General features: G+C 46.4%; 1 protein-coding gene across 1 annotated transcript in view; it reads right to left on the reverse strand.

The window, feature by feature from the left end:
• Positions 1-308: 308 nt before the first annotated feature.
• Dnah6 (dynein axonemal heavy chain 6) overlaps positions 309-16,443 on the reverse strand; it is a 192,270-nt gene continuing 176,135 nt past the window's right edge. Inside the window, exons 70-76 of the mRNA XM_041639106.1 lie at positions 16,040-16,169; positions 13,290-13,417; positions 12,473-12,658; positions 11,926-11,998; positions 9,607-9,758; positions 8,163-8,385; positions 309-498 (exon numbers count right to left, since the gene is read on the reverse strand). Of these exons, the coding sequence (XP_041495040.1) occupies positions 395-498; positions 8,163-8,385; positions 9,607-9,758; positions 11,926-11,998; positions 12,473-12,658; positions 13,290-13,417; positions 16,040-16,169 (996 nt within the window). The 3' untranslated portion in view covers positions 309-394. The remainder of the gene's footprint in view (positions 499-8,162; positions 8,386-9,606; positions 9,759-11,925; positions 11,999-12,472; positions 12,659-13,289; positions 13,418-16,039; positions 16,170-16,443) is intronic.

Consider the following 16,443-nt stretch of genomic DNA (forward strand, 5'->3'; position numbering starts at 1 on the left):
GGACTGTCCTTCTACATGTTAGGCTTTTGAGAGCTTTATTTAAGTCTAGAAATAGAAGTATCTATGTGTCTAACATTCACTCTGGGCTCTCATACAAGTGTGACAAGGAAGGGAGCCTGTGTGAAGAAGGAGCCGACTCCTTGTTCTTCCCAGGGCTCTGAACCACACACTAAAGAGAAGCAGTCTGGCTTCCACATGGAGTTGGGGAGTGCGTTTACTAGGGGATGTGTGAATCCGTCACCTCCACGTCATAGCTGGGATTTCCAAGAGGAACAACGCAAAACCACTTTATTTTTGGTCATGGGAGAAACAACAGCTCCAGCAGGTACACTTAGGTCAGGTTAGAAGTCACTTTCTCCCCATCAGGGAGGACCTCTGGATGAGCACGGCCCCATCACTCACTCAGCTGGCAGAGCAACGCGGATCCCTTGGAGATCCAGTAGTCGTTGGGCCGCTTGGAGGGTAAGAGGACGGTCACCACGAAGTTGGTGGAATGGCCTAGAAAAGGACACCAGAGGGGTGGGGGTGGGGTGGGAGAGAAGAGCTGTTAATTAGAGAGTAACCTCTGGATTCACAGAGATGAGATACTGAGAGACCTGGCTGAACCAGAAGATGCTGGGCACAGTCCCTGAAGGTCCCAGTTTCATGCCTTACAGAATGAGGTTTTAGAAGCATGGTGCGTTCGGGTCTGCCTGCTTAGACTTTATAACTGATGAGTACATTTCAGGTTCTCTGTAGTCTGAATCTAGGTCACTGGGCTGAGATTTAGGCCTGACATTTCAGTGGGACTTAGGGGTATCTAACAGTAGTTAGGGCATCTATTCATGTGGTCATCCATCCATCCATCCATCCATCCATCCATCATCCATCCATCTATCCATTCATTCATCCATCATCCACCCATCCATCCATCCATCTATCCATCCATCATCCATCTGTCCATCTATCCATCCATCTGTCCATCCATCCATCATCCATCCATCCATCATCCACCCATCCATCCACTCATCATCCATCCATCCATCCATCCATCCTGCATTCCATCCTGCACTGGAAGGGTCTTGGGATCCTGAAATAAATAAGCGTAGTGACAGGCGTTCTGTCTTCAGTGTTCAGTCATTCACATTCAATAGAAAAAGTCACCCAAAGTGTTCTTTCCGTGCCACTAAAGGGGTATTGAAAAGATGCTATTGTCCGCAGGTGGGAACTGCTTCTTTCAGTGCTGTTTCCTCAGATGCCATCAGTGTGGATGAACAACAGGGAAGGGTGGTGTACCCAGCAGAGGATACTTCTACCTTCTCTTTGATATCGTGTCCCATTGAATACCAGGCTTTCAAGTGCGACAACCCAAGTTCAATGGCCAGCCAAGCTAGACAGTGTTCTAATGTATTTACTGGTTAACCACCCCCTTTTAAGGTCACATTTCCCTTCTTCATGCTTCTTTGGGTGCCAGCTCAGTGTATACGTCCCCATAGGCAATCAGCGCCTCGAACACATGAGGCTCCAGGCTTGGAGAAGGACTTGGGACATAACCAAACCCCTATAGTCACTGTCTGTTTAGGTGGAATCAGTCTCTGTTGGCCAGAAATGAATTCAGCTGCCTTCCCAAAGCCTCTCACCCTGTTTCCTAAGGGGTTCACCGTACAGTATACTCTGTGATGACTCAGAGTTAGACAATAACCATCTCTATCATGTGGAGATGATTGGGATAGATGTGTGTGGCTCATGTCACATATCCACTTGGACCAGGATCCTGGAGGGCTGACGTCAGAGGTCTTGTGCTTCTGACAAAACAGGATGGTTACAGCAAGCGCACAGTTGCTGTACTGTGGGCTGTGTTTAAAGAAAGCAAAGGTGGGCTGCTTATGAGGGGAAAGTGGGATCCCCTCTGTATGCTGTGAAAGGGTTTTATTACCATTGCTTAATAAAGAAGCTGTTTTGGCCTAAGGCAGGGCAGAATAGAGCAAGGCGGGAAGCCCAAGCAGAGATAGAAGAGGAGTCAGGCGGAGTCAGGCAGATGCCATGTAGCTGCCCGAGAAGCAAGAGGTAACAAACCATGAGCCTCATGGTAAAATATAAAATAATAGAAATGGGTTAATTTAAGATGTAAGAGTGAGTTAGTTAATAAGAAGCCTGAGCTAATAGGCCAAAGGGTATGTAATTAATGTTAAGCCTCAGGATGGTTAGTTCATAAGCGGCTGCAGGAGCTGGTGAGCAGGACCCAGTGGGTGGAGAGAAACTGGTCCGGGGAGACCAGGGGAATGGAGGATATTTGTAGCTGCAGAAGTAGGACAACTAGAAGGTAAATGGCAGCTGAATGTGTGTAAGGAAAGGTTGTAGGAGGGTTGGAGAGATGGCTCAATGGTTAGGAGTGTATATATATGAACACCAGTGTCAGGCAGTTACAGCTACCTGTAACTCCAGTTCCAAGGGATCTGATGCCCTCTTCTGGTCCCTGTGGGGATGTGCATGCAGGTGTACATATTCTCCACACGCCCATCACAAATAAACATAATTAAAAATAAATTGAAGTCTGGGTGTGGTGGTTCACGTCTGTCCCCAGCATTGGGCAGGCAGAGACAGGTGGATCTCTGTGAATTTGATGCCAGTTTGGTCTACATAGCAAGTTTCAAGCTGCCAGAGTTACACAGTGAGACCCTGCCTCAAAAGAAAGGAATGAATAAATAAGAAAGAAAAGGATGCAGAAATAAAGGCTGCATCCCCCAGAGGATTAGGGTGCTTGAACAGAGGCTATCAAATGGGCTTTGGGACTACAGAGCCTGCTCAGGGAAAGCTGTGCCTGCAGGCAAGACCAGGGCCTGCACAGGTCCTTAGCTGAACTCGCTCTGAGGTGGGCGGGGACCCCTTAGTGAAGAAACACATTTTCTATGTGAGAATATTTCCGGTCTCCATTATCACAGGAGCCTGCCTGCTTCCATCTTCTTTATGCTGCCTCAGCGAACAAGAGACTTGGACAGTCATTCATCCAGTCTCCAAACAGCATTATCGTGTCGTTCTAAGACATACAGAGAGGCTGCTGGAACACGCTGGTTAGCCTGACACTAGCTAGGGTCACTGTTCGCGTTTGATCATATGCAGTTTTCCCCTTTGTGGACAGATGGAAACATAAACACTCCTCGTTGGCTATCTCTCCTTACACACTTCCTCACGTAGCCTCGATGGTTCTGGAGCAAATACCACGTGACCATTTTTGCTGCATTTATTTTAGCACGGGTCTCAATCATGATTCCAAAAGACTCCACAACTACCACAGCTAAGATGTTAATTTCTAATCGCTGTTCAGATTTTTCCAAGTGTGCATATACAGATAACACGTGCACCCCCACTATTACATATAGTACATTGGTAGTTGACCGTTTGATTCAGAATTCAAGTGAGGGCTCCGCCTCACAGCAATGATGTGTGCCCTAAATCCCCTTAAAGTCTAAGTCCCCCTCCCCTGCCTCTTTACCGCCCACTACAATATATTTGTTGACACAACCAGGCTGTTGGCCCCACTAGATTCCCCGGGCTCTGGACTTGTGAAGGAAGCTTAGACAGTGATGTGCTTACATCCATGGCTGAGTGCTTTGGTAAGGTCAGTTCCCTGTGATCTGGACTTCCGTTAGGAAGCATGCCCACACCTGATTGACTTTTCAGGGGCTGAGTAGTCACTGGTGATTATCACAACCATTTCATTAGGAGCTAAGCATTTTAAAATTTGGTGAATAAGCCTCAAATACCTATCAATGATCTAACTTAAAATCTGTATCTGCAGGTATGTGCCTATCAGCCAGAAGAGGGCATCAAAGGCCCCGGAGAGAGAATCACAGGTTGTCATGAGCCACCTGATGTGGGTTCTGGAACTGAACTCCAGTCCTCTGCAAGAGTGACAACTGGCGCTCCCTGCTGAGCCACCTCTACAGGGCTAATTGAAGTTTTCGTATGTAATATGAGGCGAGAACCTAAACCTAAACATTCTCCAGCACCACTTGTGGACTATTTTCTCCATCCCTGGCCAACTTTCCGAGGCGCTGCTATCACTTCAGGTCCCCACAGACCCACAGATGCGCTGGCTTTCTCTCCAAGGAGCGCCTGGTGGACCTGCTGAGCCCTGGGGTGGTGGCACACTGCTGTAGCTGCTGTGGCTGCATCTGTTAGAAACAGACCTCCTGTTTTATTTTACTCAAAGGAAGTGCTGCTGTTCTTTGTTTCCATTTCACACAAGCACCAGAAGAGTTAGTTCTCTCAACAATTTTATGAGAGCCTTTTAAATTCGGAGATTAATTGAGGAGGGAGTTGGGATCCTGAGAACATCGACTCTTCCCACTGTGGACATGGCTGAGGTTCTCCATGAGTCTTGCTGTGCTGACCTCAGGAGCCACGAGCTACATTGTTCTTGTCGGGTTTGCCCCTAGTCTGACTGACTGGGTGCTTAGTGGAGCCAGACCTTTTCTTTTACTTTTTGTTTCCATTTGTTTTCGATGGAACATAGGGATTCTATGGACTGTTTTTGTTTGTTAATTTGTTGGGAGATAGGGTCTAACTGTGTAGCTCTGGCTGGCCTGCTTACCATGTAGCTCAGGCTACCGATATTCCCCCTGTTCCTGCCTACTGAATGCTGGGGTTAAAGGTGTGTGCTAGCATGAAGACTGAATCCTGTTAAGTTCTTAACATTTTGTCAGTGCTGGGGATTGAACTCGGGACTTCAAACTGCTGAACAAGAGTTCTCCACCAATAATTCTGCTGATGGTTACACAGCGGTTGTTTTTTTACTATCATTTGTAGTTGACCCTTTTCTGTAAATTCTTTGGCTTTTTCCATGTGATCAATTATGTAGGCAAATAACAGTTTTGTTTCCTCTTTCCAAATCCAAGTTCTCATTTCATGTTCTTATTGTTTTGGCTAAGGCTTTCTGGGTAGTGCTGAGGTGCAGCCAGCAGCTGGGCACTGATGCTTCCTTTAACCAGTGATGATGGTTGAGTTGACACCACTATGGTCAGTTGGATGTGAGCTATCACACAGAGACCATAACACATCTGTTATGAGGTCAGCTTGACTTTCTACACCAAGAAGCTTCCAACAGCCTCGCAGAGGCCATGCCGAGTGCAGTGAGTACTTGAAGTTTGGTCATTGCGTTCCTGAGGCCAAGGTTGTGTTATATCAGAACTCTTTCATGATGACTTACATTACAGTGGAAAGGATTTAATATATGGCCCCTTGGTCCTGGTTAGTCTTAATTTTCAACCTGCCACGGCCCAGAGACACCTGAGAAGAAAGTCTTGATTGAGGAATTGCCTAGATAAGATTGGCCTGTTGCAAGTCAGTGGGGATTATCTTGATTATTAAATGATGTAAAAGGGTCCAACCCACCCTGGGAGGTGCTAACCCTAGGTTGGTAGTCCCAGGTTATATAAGAAAGCTAAACATGAGTCTGTGACCAAGCCAGCAAGCAACATTCCTCCATGATTCCTGCCTCCATGTTCCTGCCTTCAGTTACTGCCCTGACTTCCCACAATGACAGATGGTGACCTGGAAGTATAAGTCAAATAAAGCCTTTCCACCCCTAGGTTGCTTTTGACTGCAATGTTAGATTTAAGTAGCACAAAAGAACTAGGACACAATCTCTAAAGGAAAGGAGTTCATGAGTTTTGTATCCAATCTTGTCACTCAAAAGTTCATATTCATATCTAGGGAGAAAGCAGTATTGGTGTTCAGGTGCCCTAACAAATTGCCCTTTCTAGTTAACTGTAGTGATTTTAATAGGTATGGCCCCAAGAGACTCAAATGTTTGAATGCTTGGCCCATAGGAAGTGGCACTATTAGAAGGTGTGGCCCTGTTGGGGGAAGTGTGTCACTGTAGAGTTGGGCTTTGAGGTCTCATAAGCTCAAGCTACACCCAGTGTGGGATATAGTTCACTTCCTGTTGCCTGCAGAACTCTCAGCTACCTCTCCATCACCACGTGTGCCTGCATGCTGCTTTGCTTCCTGCTGTGATGATAATGAACTGAACCTCTGAACTGTAAGCCAGCCTCAATTAAATGTTCTCCTTTATAAGGTTTGCCATGATCATGGTGTCTCTTCACAGCAATAGAAACTCAAATTTAGACAGTAACCATCACTAGATTAAAGAATTCCCCAGACCAGTCTAGTAATCCTCTAAGAATTTTCATCACAAACATTGTTCAGTGCCTGGTTTGCTCAGACAGTATTAGCTGTGTGCTGGCTACTGTCCTGAACACTTTGCAAATATCCATGCATCCCTTCCCATGTCCCATTTTAAAAAGCATCCCTCCCTCCCACTTGATGAGATTTCTGAGTTCAAGGACAATTCTTTAGTTTTAGGGAACCACCAGTTGCTTTTCTTTGCCAATATTCCCTCTCCTGTTTTCTTACTTTCTCTGAAGTTGCCTGCTAGATAAATATGAGGTATTGAGGTCTTTAAACAATGTCAGGTTTTCCCCACACCATGCTGTATTTTGAAGGGTTTTCTCAGCATATTCTTCAGCAGTCTCTTTCTTTTTGAAAAAGTTATTGTTCTTTTAAAGAAGCTACATTTATTATTGTGTGTCAGACATGGCACAAATGTGAGTCAGAGGGTGACTTGTGGGATTCAGTTCTTGCCTTCTATCATGTGGGTCTTGGGGATCAAACTCAGGTTTTGGTGGAAAGAGCCTTTACCCCCTGAGCCATCTCACTGGCCCACAGGCTCTCATATTATCTGTAGAGATGGCTTTCTCTCTCTCTGCCTCCTTGTGAGGACTGTATCTCAGGTTCATTTAGAGTGTTGTAACACAGCTTTCCACTTAGCTCATTTTAAAATGGCCAGATTCTATTTGGCAAGGGAGTGCTTTTAGTGCCTCTTCAGTCCATCATTTTGGAACTGGAAGTCTCTGCCCATTAAACTCTGTTTTCTACTCCCTAGGGTCTAACAGAAGCAAACACTAAGTTTATGATATCCATGTACACCCAGCATTACTACAAATACAACTTCAACATTTATAAACGTGTTTTATTTTTATTTACCTACGTGTGTGTGTGTATATCTATGTAGGGGTATGTGCATGTGAGTGCACATGTCTGAAGAGGCCAGAAGAGGGAGACAGTTCCTCTGGAGCTGGAGTTACAGACTAATATTAGTGCTCAAAATGGAATCCCAGCCCTCTGCAAGAGCAGCAAATGATTTTAACTGCTGAGTAATCTCTCCAGCACAGGTACTTCCATCTTAAATCTAGTTAACTGGACCAATAAATTTCTTAGTGAATTACAGTCAGCATTTTTTTTTTTGGCAGAGTTCACTTTTTTTGGTCTCTCCTAGGCATTGAACACATGAACTTTCCATGCCAGGCAAGTGTTCTATCACTTCCAGTCCAGATGTGTGTGTGTGTGAGAGAGAGAGGGGGGGGAGATAGAGGGAGAGAGAAAGAGAGAGGGGGGAGACAGAGGGAGAGAGAAAGAGAGAGAGAGAGGGAGGGAGAGGGAGAGAGAGAGGGGGAGCTAGAGGGAGAGGGAGGGAGAGAGAGAGAGAGAGAGAGAGAGAGAGAGTCTCACAGTCCAGGCTAGCCCCACGAAGTTGCTAAGTAGTTGAAGATGATCTTGAACTTCTAATCATCTTGCCTTGACCAAGAGTGCTAGGATTAGCATACCATTAGCACACCACCACACACAGTTTTACACAGCGCTGAGGGCTTCACACAGGATGTTGTACATGCAGGTATACTGACTGAGTGACCAGCATCTGGCTTTTTTCTTTAATTTTTTGAGACACAGTCTTTCTATGTACCTCTGGTAAGTCTGGAATTCACCATGTAGGCCAGGCTGGCCTTGAATTCAAAGGCTCTCTGCTTATGCTGGGATTAAAGGCGTGTGTCACCATGGCCAGCAGCAGTATTTGGGTTTTGACTGAGATTTTTATTTAAAATATACTTATTTGTTTTTATGTATATTGGTGTCTTGCCTGCTTGTCTGGGCAGCATATGTGTGCAGTGCCCCTGGAAGCCAGAAGAGGGCACTGGATCCTCTGGAATTGGAATTACAGATAGTTGTCAGCCATCTTGGGTTGCTGAGACTCAAACCTAGGTTCTCTGTAAGAGCCACAGCCGGTGCTCTTAACTGCTGGCCCGTCCCTCCAGTCTAATGTACAAATCTAAGAGCATCCTCACCTGTAGTTGAAAGTGTTCCTGCCCGTGCTCCTGTCTTGTAGAGTGGGGAGTGGTAGAGTGTTTGGATTGGCTCGTAGTTTTGTTGTGGTTCAAAATGAACTACAGGCAGCATGGGGTTCATCTGTCCTGGCAGTGCATCCTCTATGACCATCTCTTGATCATCCCACCGAGAAGCATCCATGAACATCCCATGAACAAGAACTCCATCTTCAGGAGAGGGCAACTGAAAGATACTCAGAAGTTTAGGGGTGAGTGGAGGAGAAGGGATTAGAGTTTGAGCCACACTGTCTGTGTCCTACCGCTTCACCAAGCACCTCTAAAAACAGTGGTTTCTATCACTGCATTTTAGAGAGAGGTACCCTAGAGATCTGAGAGGTTGGACACCCTGATCTGTTTGGTACTGAATTTGATACTGTCCACACCCTACCAGGATGCAGAATTGGGGATGCCTCTGGAAAACCCAGTGATGGCTACTTTAGTCCATCTGACATGATGAGTAATGACTTCTCTTTTCCTCTTGAGAAGCAGAGGGAGATAAGGGCTGGAATTATCATTCATCCTTCGCAGCAAGGCCCCCTGAGGATCCGGGGACCCTTCTAGGAGATAGATTACATATCTCTATTACCATCTGATGAGTGTGAAAACCATTAAGACTGACCCTATAGCACACACCTATTAGCTATTTACTGTGCTTAACGTTAGAAGAGATATCAAGGAAACAGGAGGGGGCTGAGTGGCTGCTGCAGACAAATTTAGTCTATAATAGTGTAGTGGGTTGTTGTGAGTGAACTTTGTGTTGCCTATATGACACGTGCCTCTTCATTCTTTGAGTCCTGTCATCAGTCCCAACCTATTTATTTTTAAAAGACTTTAAAAATTATGTACTTAGTGCTCTGCCTGTATGTCTGCCTGTAGGCCACAAGAGGACACCAGATCTCATTATGGATGGTTGTGAGCCTTCATGTGGTTGCTGGGAATTGAACTCAGGATCTCTGGAAGAGCAGCAGTGCTCTTAACCACTGAACCATCTCTCCAGCCCCCACCAGCTCCCACCAGCCACAATTTATAGATGAGAACACCAAAGTTCAGACATGTAAGCAATTGTTTCAGCATGCGTGGATGGTGAAGGATAGAGCCAGGATTCAAACCCAAGTTTGTTTCATTTTGAAACTCTGTTTTCAATGTCTTATTATACTGTTCCTGTACGATGGAGACTACTGCTGTCTGAATCTAAATAATATAACTTTATGAAGAAAACACTTCTATAAATTGGCCTACATTTGAGAAGTTCCTGTCCAGTTGCTGTTGAGGTGCTGGCCTTTGGGGTTTGGTGCCACCCTCTTCTCCCACTTCTGCAAATGGGGGTGGTGGGGCAGGAGAGACTCCCTCAACTCTCCACTGACAGTGGGATAGAAGCTTTGCCATGCAGTCAGGTGGACAATACCTGCAGGTCCATGGGCAGTTGTTCTCCAAACTTAATGTCCTTGGCCGCTTCTATCACTGAGGCTTGATTTCGGTAGACTGGAATCATGTTATACTTGAAACTCAGTTCATCTATAGGCAAATTATATTTTCGAGCATGGTTCTGAAGAGTTCCTGAAGGTAGAAAAAGGTCGGTCTTTTAAGGCGCATTGTTCTTCCACAGGTACTACTGCTTGTGCTCCCGTTCACCCTGCTGTGATAGCATCAGAGAGCTTCCTCTCCATAGAAACTGTTACTGGGCCTGGGCGGGTTGACTCAGCAGGTGTAGGCACTTGCTGCAAGCCTGATTAGTTTGATCCCCAGAACCTACACAGTGGAAGGAGAGAACCAACTCCAGCAAGGTGTCCCCTGACCTCCACATCTGTCTTGTGACATAAATACCTCCCCTCCCTCCTTCCCTCCCTCCAAACAAATAAATATAAGGAAAAATAATTTAAAAAGAAACTGAAACTGTTAACAAAGGTCTACATGGAATTAGTTCATAGAGTATAGAGTTTGGGTGGAAGCAACACCCCAGCCCCTGGCATCCATATACCCAAAGAGTCGGGAATGTTTGGGTGGAAGTTCCATCCCAAGGCCTCTCCCCCGAGAGTTGCCTTAGTCCAGACTCTACCTCCAAGAAAGCCCAGCAAATGATGACCCCTCCCAGAGATGCTCAAGGCCATTCCCACAGGGTATTTAAATTGTATCCCAGAGAACATGGTTTTCTGATCTTCCTTCCCTTTCTCCTCTCTTGGGGGCTGGAAGACCATCCAAGAGCATTGGTATCTATTAAACCTGGGCTTTTTCTAATTTGGTTTGATTTGGTCTGATTTGGATTATTGCGTTGGTGGAGAGGCTTATTGGGGTGCAGAAAGTCTTCTTATAGAAGCCTGGAATCACCTCGGGGAGGGGGTGGTTAAGGACCCAAAGGGTGTATACATTTATGTCATGATTAAGAAGAGAGGAAAGGGGGCTGGAGAGATGACTCAGTGGTTAAGAGCACTTGTTATTCTTGCAGAAGCCCAAGTCCAGTTCCCAGTATCTATGTCAGGTAACTCACAACCACATATATAACTCCAGTGATAGGGGAATCCAACAGCCTCTTCTGGCCTCCATGGCATCTGCACACACAAGCACACACAAATACTTGCTACACACACACACACACACACACACACACATACACACACATTCACAAAAGCATAGAACAAACATACTCTGTATGGTAATAAACACTTATAAATCCAGCACTTTGGAGGCAGAAGCAGGCAGATTTCTGTAAATTCAAGGCTAGCCTAGTCTCCATAGTGAGCTCCAGCCTAGCCAGGGCTACATAATGAGACTCTGCCCCAAAAAACTAAGTTACTAACTTGCTAACTCACTCACTCACTCACTCACTCACTCACTCACTCACTCACTCACTCACCAATCAACTAACCAACCAGCCCCCCCAAAACAAACAAACAAACAAAAAACAAAAATCCAAGCAAAAAATCCCAACAAACCCCAAACAAAAAAACAAATGAGTAAACAAACCATAAACAAAGGGCAGGAGAGCTAAGCTTCAAGGCTATTGCCCTGCCATGAGAGACACACTCATGAGAAAGTTTGAAGGTAAGTCTGCCTAAATTCAGAATTTTGACCAGCTTGCTTATATGCGCTGTTTATCGGGGAATAGAAATGAGACAAACTGAGGATTGGGTGTCCAGAAGCCCATGGTCTGCGTCCCTCTGGGACTTAACAGCCAAGTCTGCTAGGATTAATGAAGGGATATCAAGAGTATTTCTTATACTTGGGATGTTGCTCAGTGGGAAGTGTGCTTGCCTAGATGCACAAAGCTCTGGGCTCAATCCCCAGCATTGTCTGGAGGCAGTAGGATTAGGAACAAGGTCATCCTTGACTGTACGATGATGAAGTCAAGGTGATGTGGGCTACAGGAGACCCTGTCTCAAAATAGAAAGTCTCTTTGAGAGAGAGGAAGCTGCCCAGAGCTGGAGTATGTACGGCGAACAGTGGCTGAAAGCTCGGAAGGAGGTTAGGGGATAGGAGGGTTCTGCCACAAGGAGAGTTGAACCGAGAGCTTTCTATTCATGGATTTAGCCTAAATCAAACCCAAGCATAGATCACCAGCGAGGCTCAAGGATTAGTTTACCAGGGAGCATCTATACCCTACCCCCATGCCCAAGGATGGAGGAAGAGTAATTCTAGATTGTCCTAGATCAGCAGGGTCAGCAGGGCCAGTCAGGCCTTGGCAGCCACGACATTTCCCATGAGGCTTTCCTAGGGGAGGCACCAGTACCTGTGAGGAATCCTTGAGGAAAGAAGAACCCGGAAATCCAGAAGGACTTGGGCCGTCCTCTTTTGAGCCACAGCTGTGGGAGAGACATGATTTCATGAGGCACTTCATTTCTGAGGTGAACGCACCATCTAAGTGAGAGCTGTGTTGGGGGGGGAGTGGCATCTAATCGATGTGGCATCTAACCCTGCCCCTCATATTACTGCTGGCCCATTCCCCTTCAGCCTGAAACCACAAGGGACAAGAGGCTAGGGCAGCGATCGCACATCTGGCTATGTGGAGCCATGTCATGTTTGCACCTTACTATGAGCCATACACTGCAGCTAAAGCCTCAGGAATGGCCTGAAGTTGAAAACCAATATATAGATAAGAGCTTAGGGAAAATGGCATTATAATCTACTTAAGACTTTCAACGTGAAGCCATACAGGAAGGTTCTGTTTCTCCAGAATCAAATGATTCCTAACAGTTGCTACTCAGTGCTCCCTCAGGAATTTAGGGCCAGACAAACTGTCAATCCATCAAAACCCACACAAGTAAAATCTCTCGTACATCCACGAATGCAGTCCTCAGAATAAGGTCTTTGACCCACGATCCCAGCGGCTTCAGCGATGGGTAGGCTGTGTTAGACCAAAGAGAGGGAACCTGGTTGTTGAGGAAACTCTGATACACTTTTTCCATTTCTTCGGACATCACCACAAGTCCAGCAATGGCTTTGTTGAGTGTTTCTAGAGAAATCTGGGAGAAGAAAAAAGATTATTACAGGCATAATTACTGGGGTGAGGGGACAATGGCTTTCACAGTTCTTATGTGTGTAACTGAGCATGTGTGTGTACATGCATGTGGCAAAGACAACCTTGGTATTACTCTTCATGTGTTGTCTTTATTTTTTTTAAAGTAAATCTATGTGTTCTATTATTTTATGTGCTTAAGTGTTGTGTGCCTGTGTATATGCATGCGTGCCACATATGTGCCTGTGGAAGCTAGAAGAGGGAAACTGATCCCCTGGGACTGATATTATAGGTGGCTGCGAGCTGCCATGTGGGTGCCAGGAATTGAACCCAGGTCCTCTGTAAGAGCAAGCAGCCAGTGCTCTTGACCGCCGAGCCATCTCTCCAGCCCCGACAGTAATTCTAAAACTTTAAGGCAGGTCAGTGAGGAGCTTGGGGGTTTGTAATGTCACATGTTCACACAGTCACTTATAGGACAAGGAAATATTCAACCATACACAGCCTGGGTCTGAGGATAGCACAGCCAAACAGAAGCTTAGAAACGCTAGGACAGAGGCTTCTAAGCACACTTGTGTTTTTCTAGCGTTTTCCATAAGGCTCAGCTACCCAGAGGCAAAGGTGGAGGGAAGCACTCATACATGTATCAACTTCAGCAGGTTGTTGAACCGGTCCACTTCCTGGCCAAGTACAGTGGTCAGAGAGTCCAGGCGGCCTTGAGCGTCCTTGACAAAAAGGCTCTCGGAAGCTCCCTCCATTTGCAGGACTTCTGAAACACACACGGTTGGCTTCTCAGACCAAACATCCTTGATTTCCATCCTCACAACACTGCTACCGTCATGGGATTCTCCTTTAAAATATTGTGTGTATTACTGCTGGGTTTTCACAGGACATGTGAGTGCAGGTATATGCATGCCATGACGTGCCTGTGGGGGGTCAAAGGGCAACTCTGAGGAGTTTGTTCTCCTTCCACCTTTGTGTGCACACAGGCCCTCAGGCTTGCCAGATGGGCACTTTACCCATAGAGCCTTCTCACTGGGCCTGGCTTCTTGTTACATATTTTTTTCTAAAGCTATTTTCTCTCATTATTTAAGCAAGAGCTTAAATTTGACACCATTTTTAAAACTTTCAAGTCTCTGATGATCCACCTGTGTTTACATACAATCAGTCACAAAACAATAAGGCTTAAACGAATGGAAACCAGAGAAAAATGTGTGTGTGTGTATGTGTGTGTGTGTATGTGTGTGTGTATGTGTGTGTGTGTGTGTGTGTGTGAGAGAGAGAGAGAGAGAGAGAGAGAGAGAGAGAGAGAGAGAGAGAGAGAATCAGTATTTCACTCCCTGTCATGGCGGTGCTCGTCTTCTGTGCCTGTTTGAACTTTGGCTTGGCCACAGGGAGGTAGAGAACAAGAGACCCTGACTGGGGTAGTGTGGAAGGAAGGCATGCATGTACCCAAGTGAAGGGCAGGCGGCTCCCTTTCTGGTAACCATGGGGGAGGATCTGAGCCTAAGCGAGTGGAACAGAAGTCAGTGCGGCTTGGAGCCTGTAGGTCTGAGTGAGGGGATCCTGTGAGTCACTCTCCACAGGGGTTGTGGAGGAGTGACAGGGAGGCTTAAGAAAATATATCTGGGGTTGGGCAGATCGGTCAGTGGGTAATGGTGCCTGCTGCTAAACCTCCTAACGCGAGTTCAATCCCCGAGTCAGACCCAGTTAAAGGGAGAGAACCGACTCCCACAAGTCATCCTCTGATTTCACACAAGATATATTTCGCTTTGGCAGAACTAGAAAAACACAACTCCGAATACCTTGGTGGCAAATGCTACCCACCATAGTGATGGCCCATTTGATAAGCGACAATCCAGAGACCAGAGGGCTGGGGACCCACTCCCTCTACCCCTCCCAGCCCCGGCACCGCCCATTGAATATAAGTGCGTAAATCCTGTTCTTCCCTGTAGACCTGCACTACTTCCGGGAAAGGAGGGGGTGGGACTGGGAGACAGAGGCGGAGAGAGACTTGAATTTATCCCAAGTTACTGAGCATCACTCAAAGACTGTAGTCAAACTGGAGGGGGAATGATATGTCCTTCCAACCCCAGTCCTACAAAACGGAGGTCCAAATGAGTCACATGGGCTAGGATGAAGGAAAGAACTGCATTTTCCTTGAATGTCTGCAGCATGAGTGAGCAGATAAGGCGTTCTAAGATACGCTGCACACAGACCGGATTCTTTCCTGAGCCTTCACAATCGGGCTGCTGGAGGACCATCTCTCTCTGCTGTCTCTCCGGACCACAGAGCTGTGGTTACACGAGCCTTACTGTCTCCCCTGCACCCCAGGGGCATTTCAAGCCCCTAAGTTCTGTGGAGTGGTCGGACCTTTTGCTCTCAACCATGGCAGATGGCCTGCTTCTCATTTCACAGGGAAAGCATAAACTCCATGAAGCGTGCTTCCCACTTCAGAGTGTACGTGTGAGCTTTACTATGGATAGAAAATCTCTGTGTCAGTGGGCATCTGGAGAAAGCCCACTGTCTCCACCGCCCTCATCTTTGCATCACTGCTACTCCCCCTCCCCATTGTGTTTATTTAGAAGAAGCTGCTCCCTAAACTATCTGGCAGTTTTCTTCAACATAAACAAAACTCCCTGCCCAAGAGGACATTCTGTTTTGGGGGCCTGCCCCTTGTGGGTTGGGGAATATCAGGATTCTTCTTGGGTCACACGAATCCTTTTCAGCCGGAAGCCTTTAGAGTACTACCAGGACTCTCTCAGGGGCTCTGCTTCTCTACCTCAGTTTTCGCTCCCTTGTTATGACATCACTTCTGCTCATGAACAATTGATCTAGGGACGTAACTATATTGTCAGTCTCAGGGAAGTGGGAGAGTAACTCTCTCTTGATCCTTCAGAAAGATTCCATAAATTACTAGCAAATAAGGTTAAAGTAGCCATTTCTCCTGAGTCAAGAAAATACTGAGGTGGATTTGAGGACAGGGCTCTAATAAAGCTTTATATGATGATGGAAATGGCCCCATCTGTGCTGTCCAAGACACAAGCATTTAAAATGCTTAGTGCAATGAAGGACTTGATGTCAAAATTTAAGGTTAACAAGCTGCCATGCATTGCCAGCAGCTACTCCGAGCTGATTCTAATGTTAGATTAAGCTCGGAGCAAAGCCTGGCTGAAGTCGGGTGGGCAGTGGCTCCTCTCGATCCTTGCAGGTGGGCTGCTGGGGTGCAGCAGGTTTCCAGACAGGAATGGGGAACTCTACGTGAGGTGAGCTCTCCAGGGAGAGAGAAGTCTATGAAGGAAATTAAGCCTCCACATCTGCTTACCATTTAGTTCTCCGGGTTTGTTCCTAAAGCTCCCGTCATGGGTGGGTGCCAGCAAATATTTCTTACCTGGAACTCTGGTCCGGATTGAAGCAACAAGCTCCTGGACGATCTCATCATTGCTCTTCCCCTCGCCACCCGAGGAGGATCTTGGCTGAACCTCAAGGATGGTGTTGATGAGGGTGTTGGTCTCCTTGTACTGCAGGGGCGGTAAGATAACAGGGAAGATGGAGTCAGGTAGCTTGTCATGTGTGTCGTTTACATATAGGAAAGAGGCAAGTGTTCAAACACACAGGCATGAATTCAACTGAGGTTAGAATACAAGAACTACTCTCTTAACCAAGTTAATTTTTTTTACAAAAACTGTGTATGCATATGCACATGTACGCCCTGACATGAAAGTGGAGGTCAGAGGACAACTTATAGGAGTTGGTTCTCTCTTTCCGTCATGTGGGTGTTAGGGATTGAACTTG

The sequence above is a fragment of the Microtus oregoni genome, unplaced genomic scaffold (assembly GCF_018167655.1).
Source record: "Microtus oregoni isolate MIOR12 unplaced genomic scaffold, Mior012 000002F_ref0000024, whole genome shotgun sequence".
Classification (NCBI taxonomy): Eukaryota; Metazoa; Chordata; class Mammalia; order Rodentia; family Cricetidae; genus Microtus; species Microtus oregoni.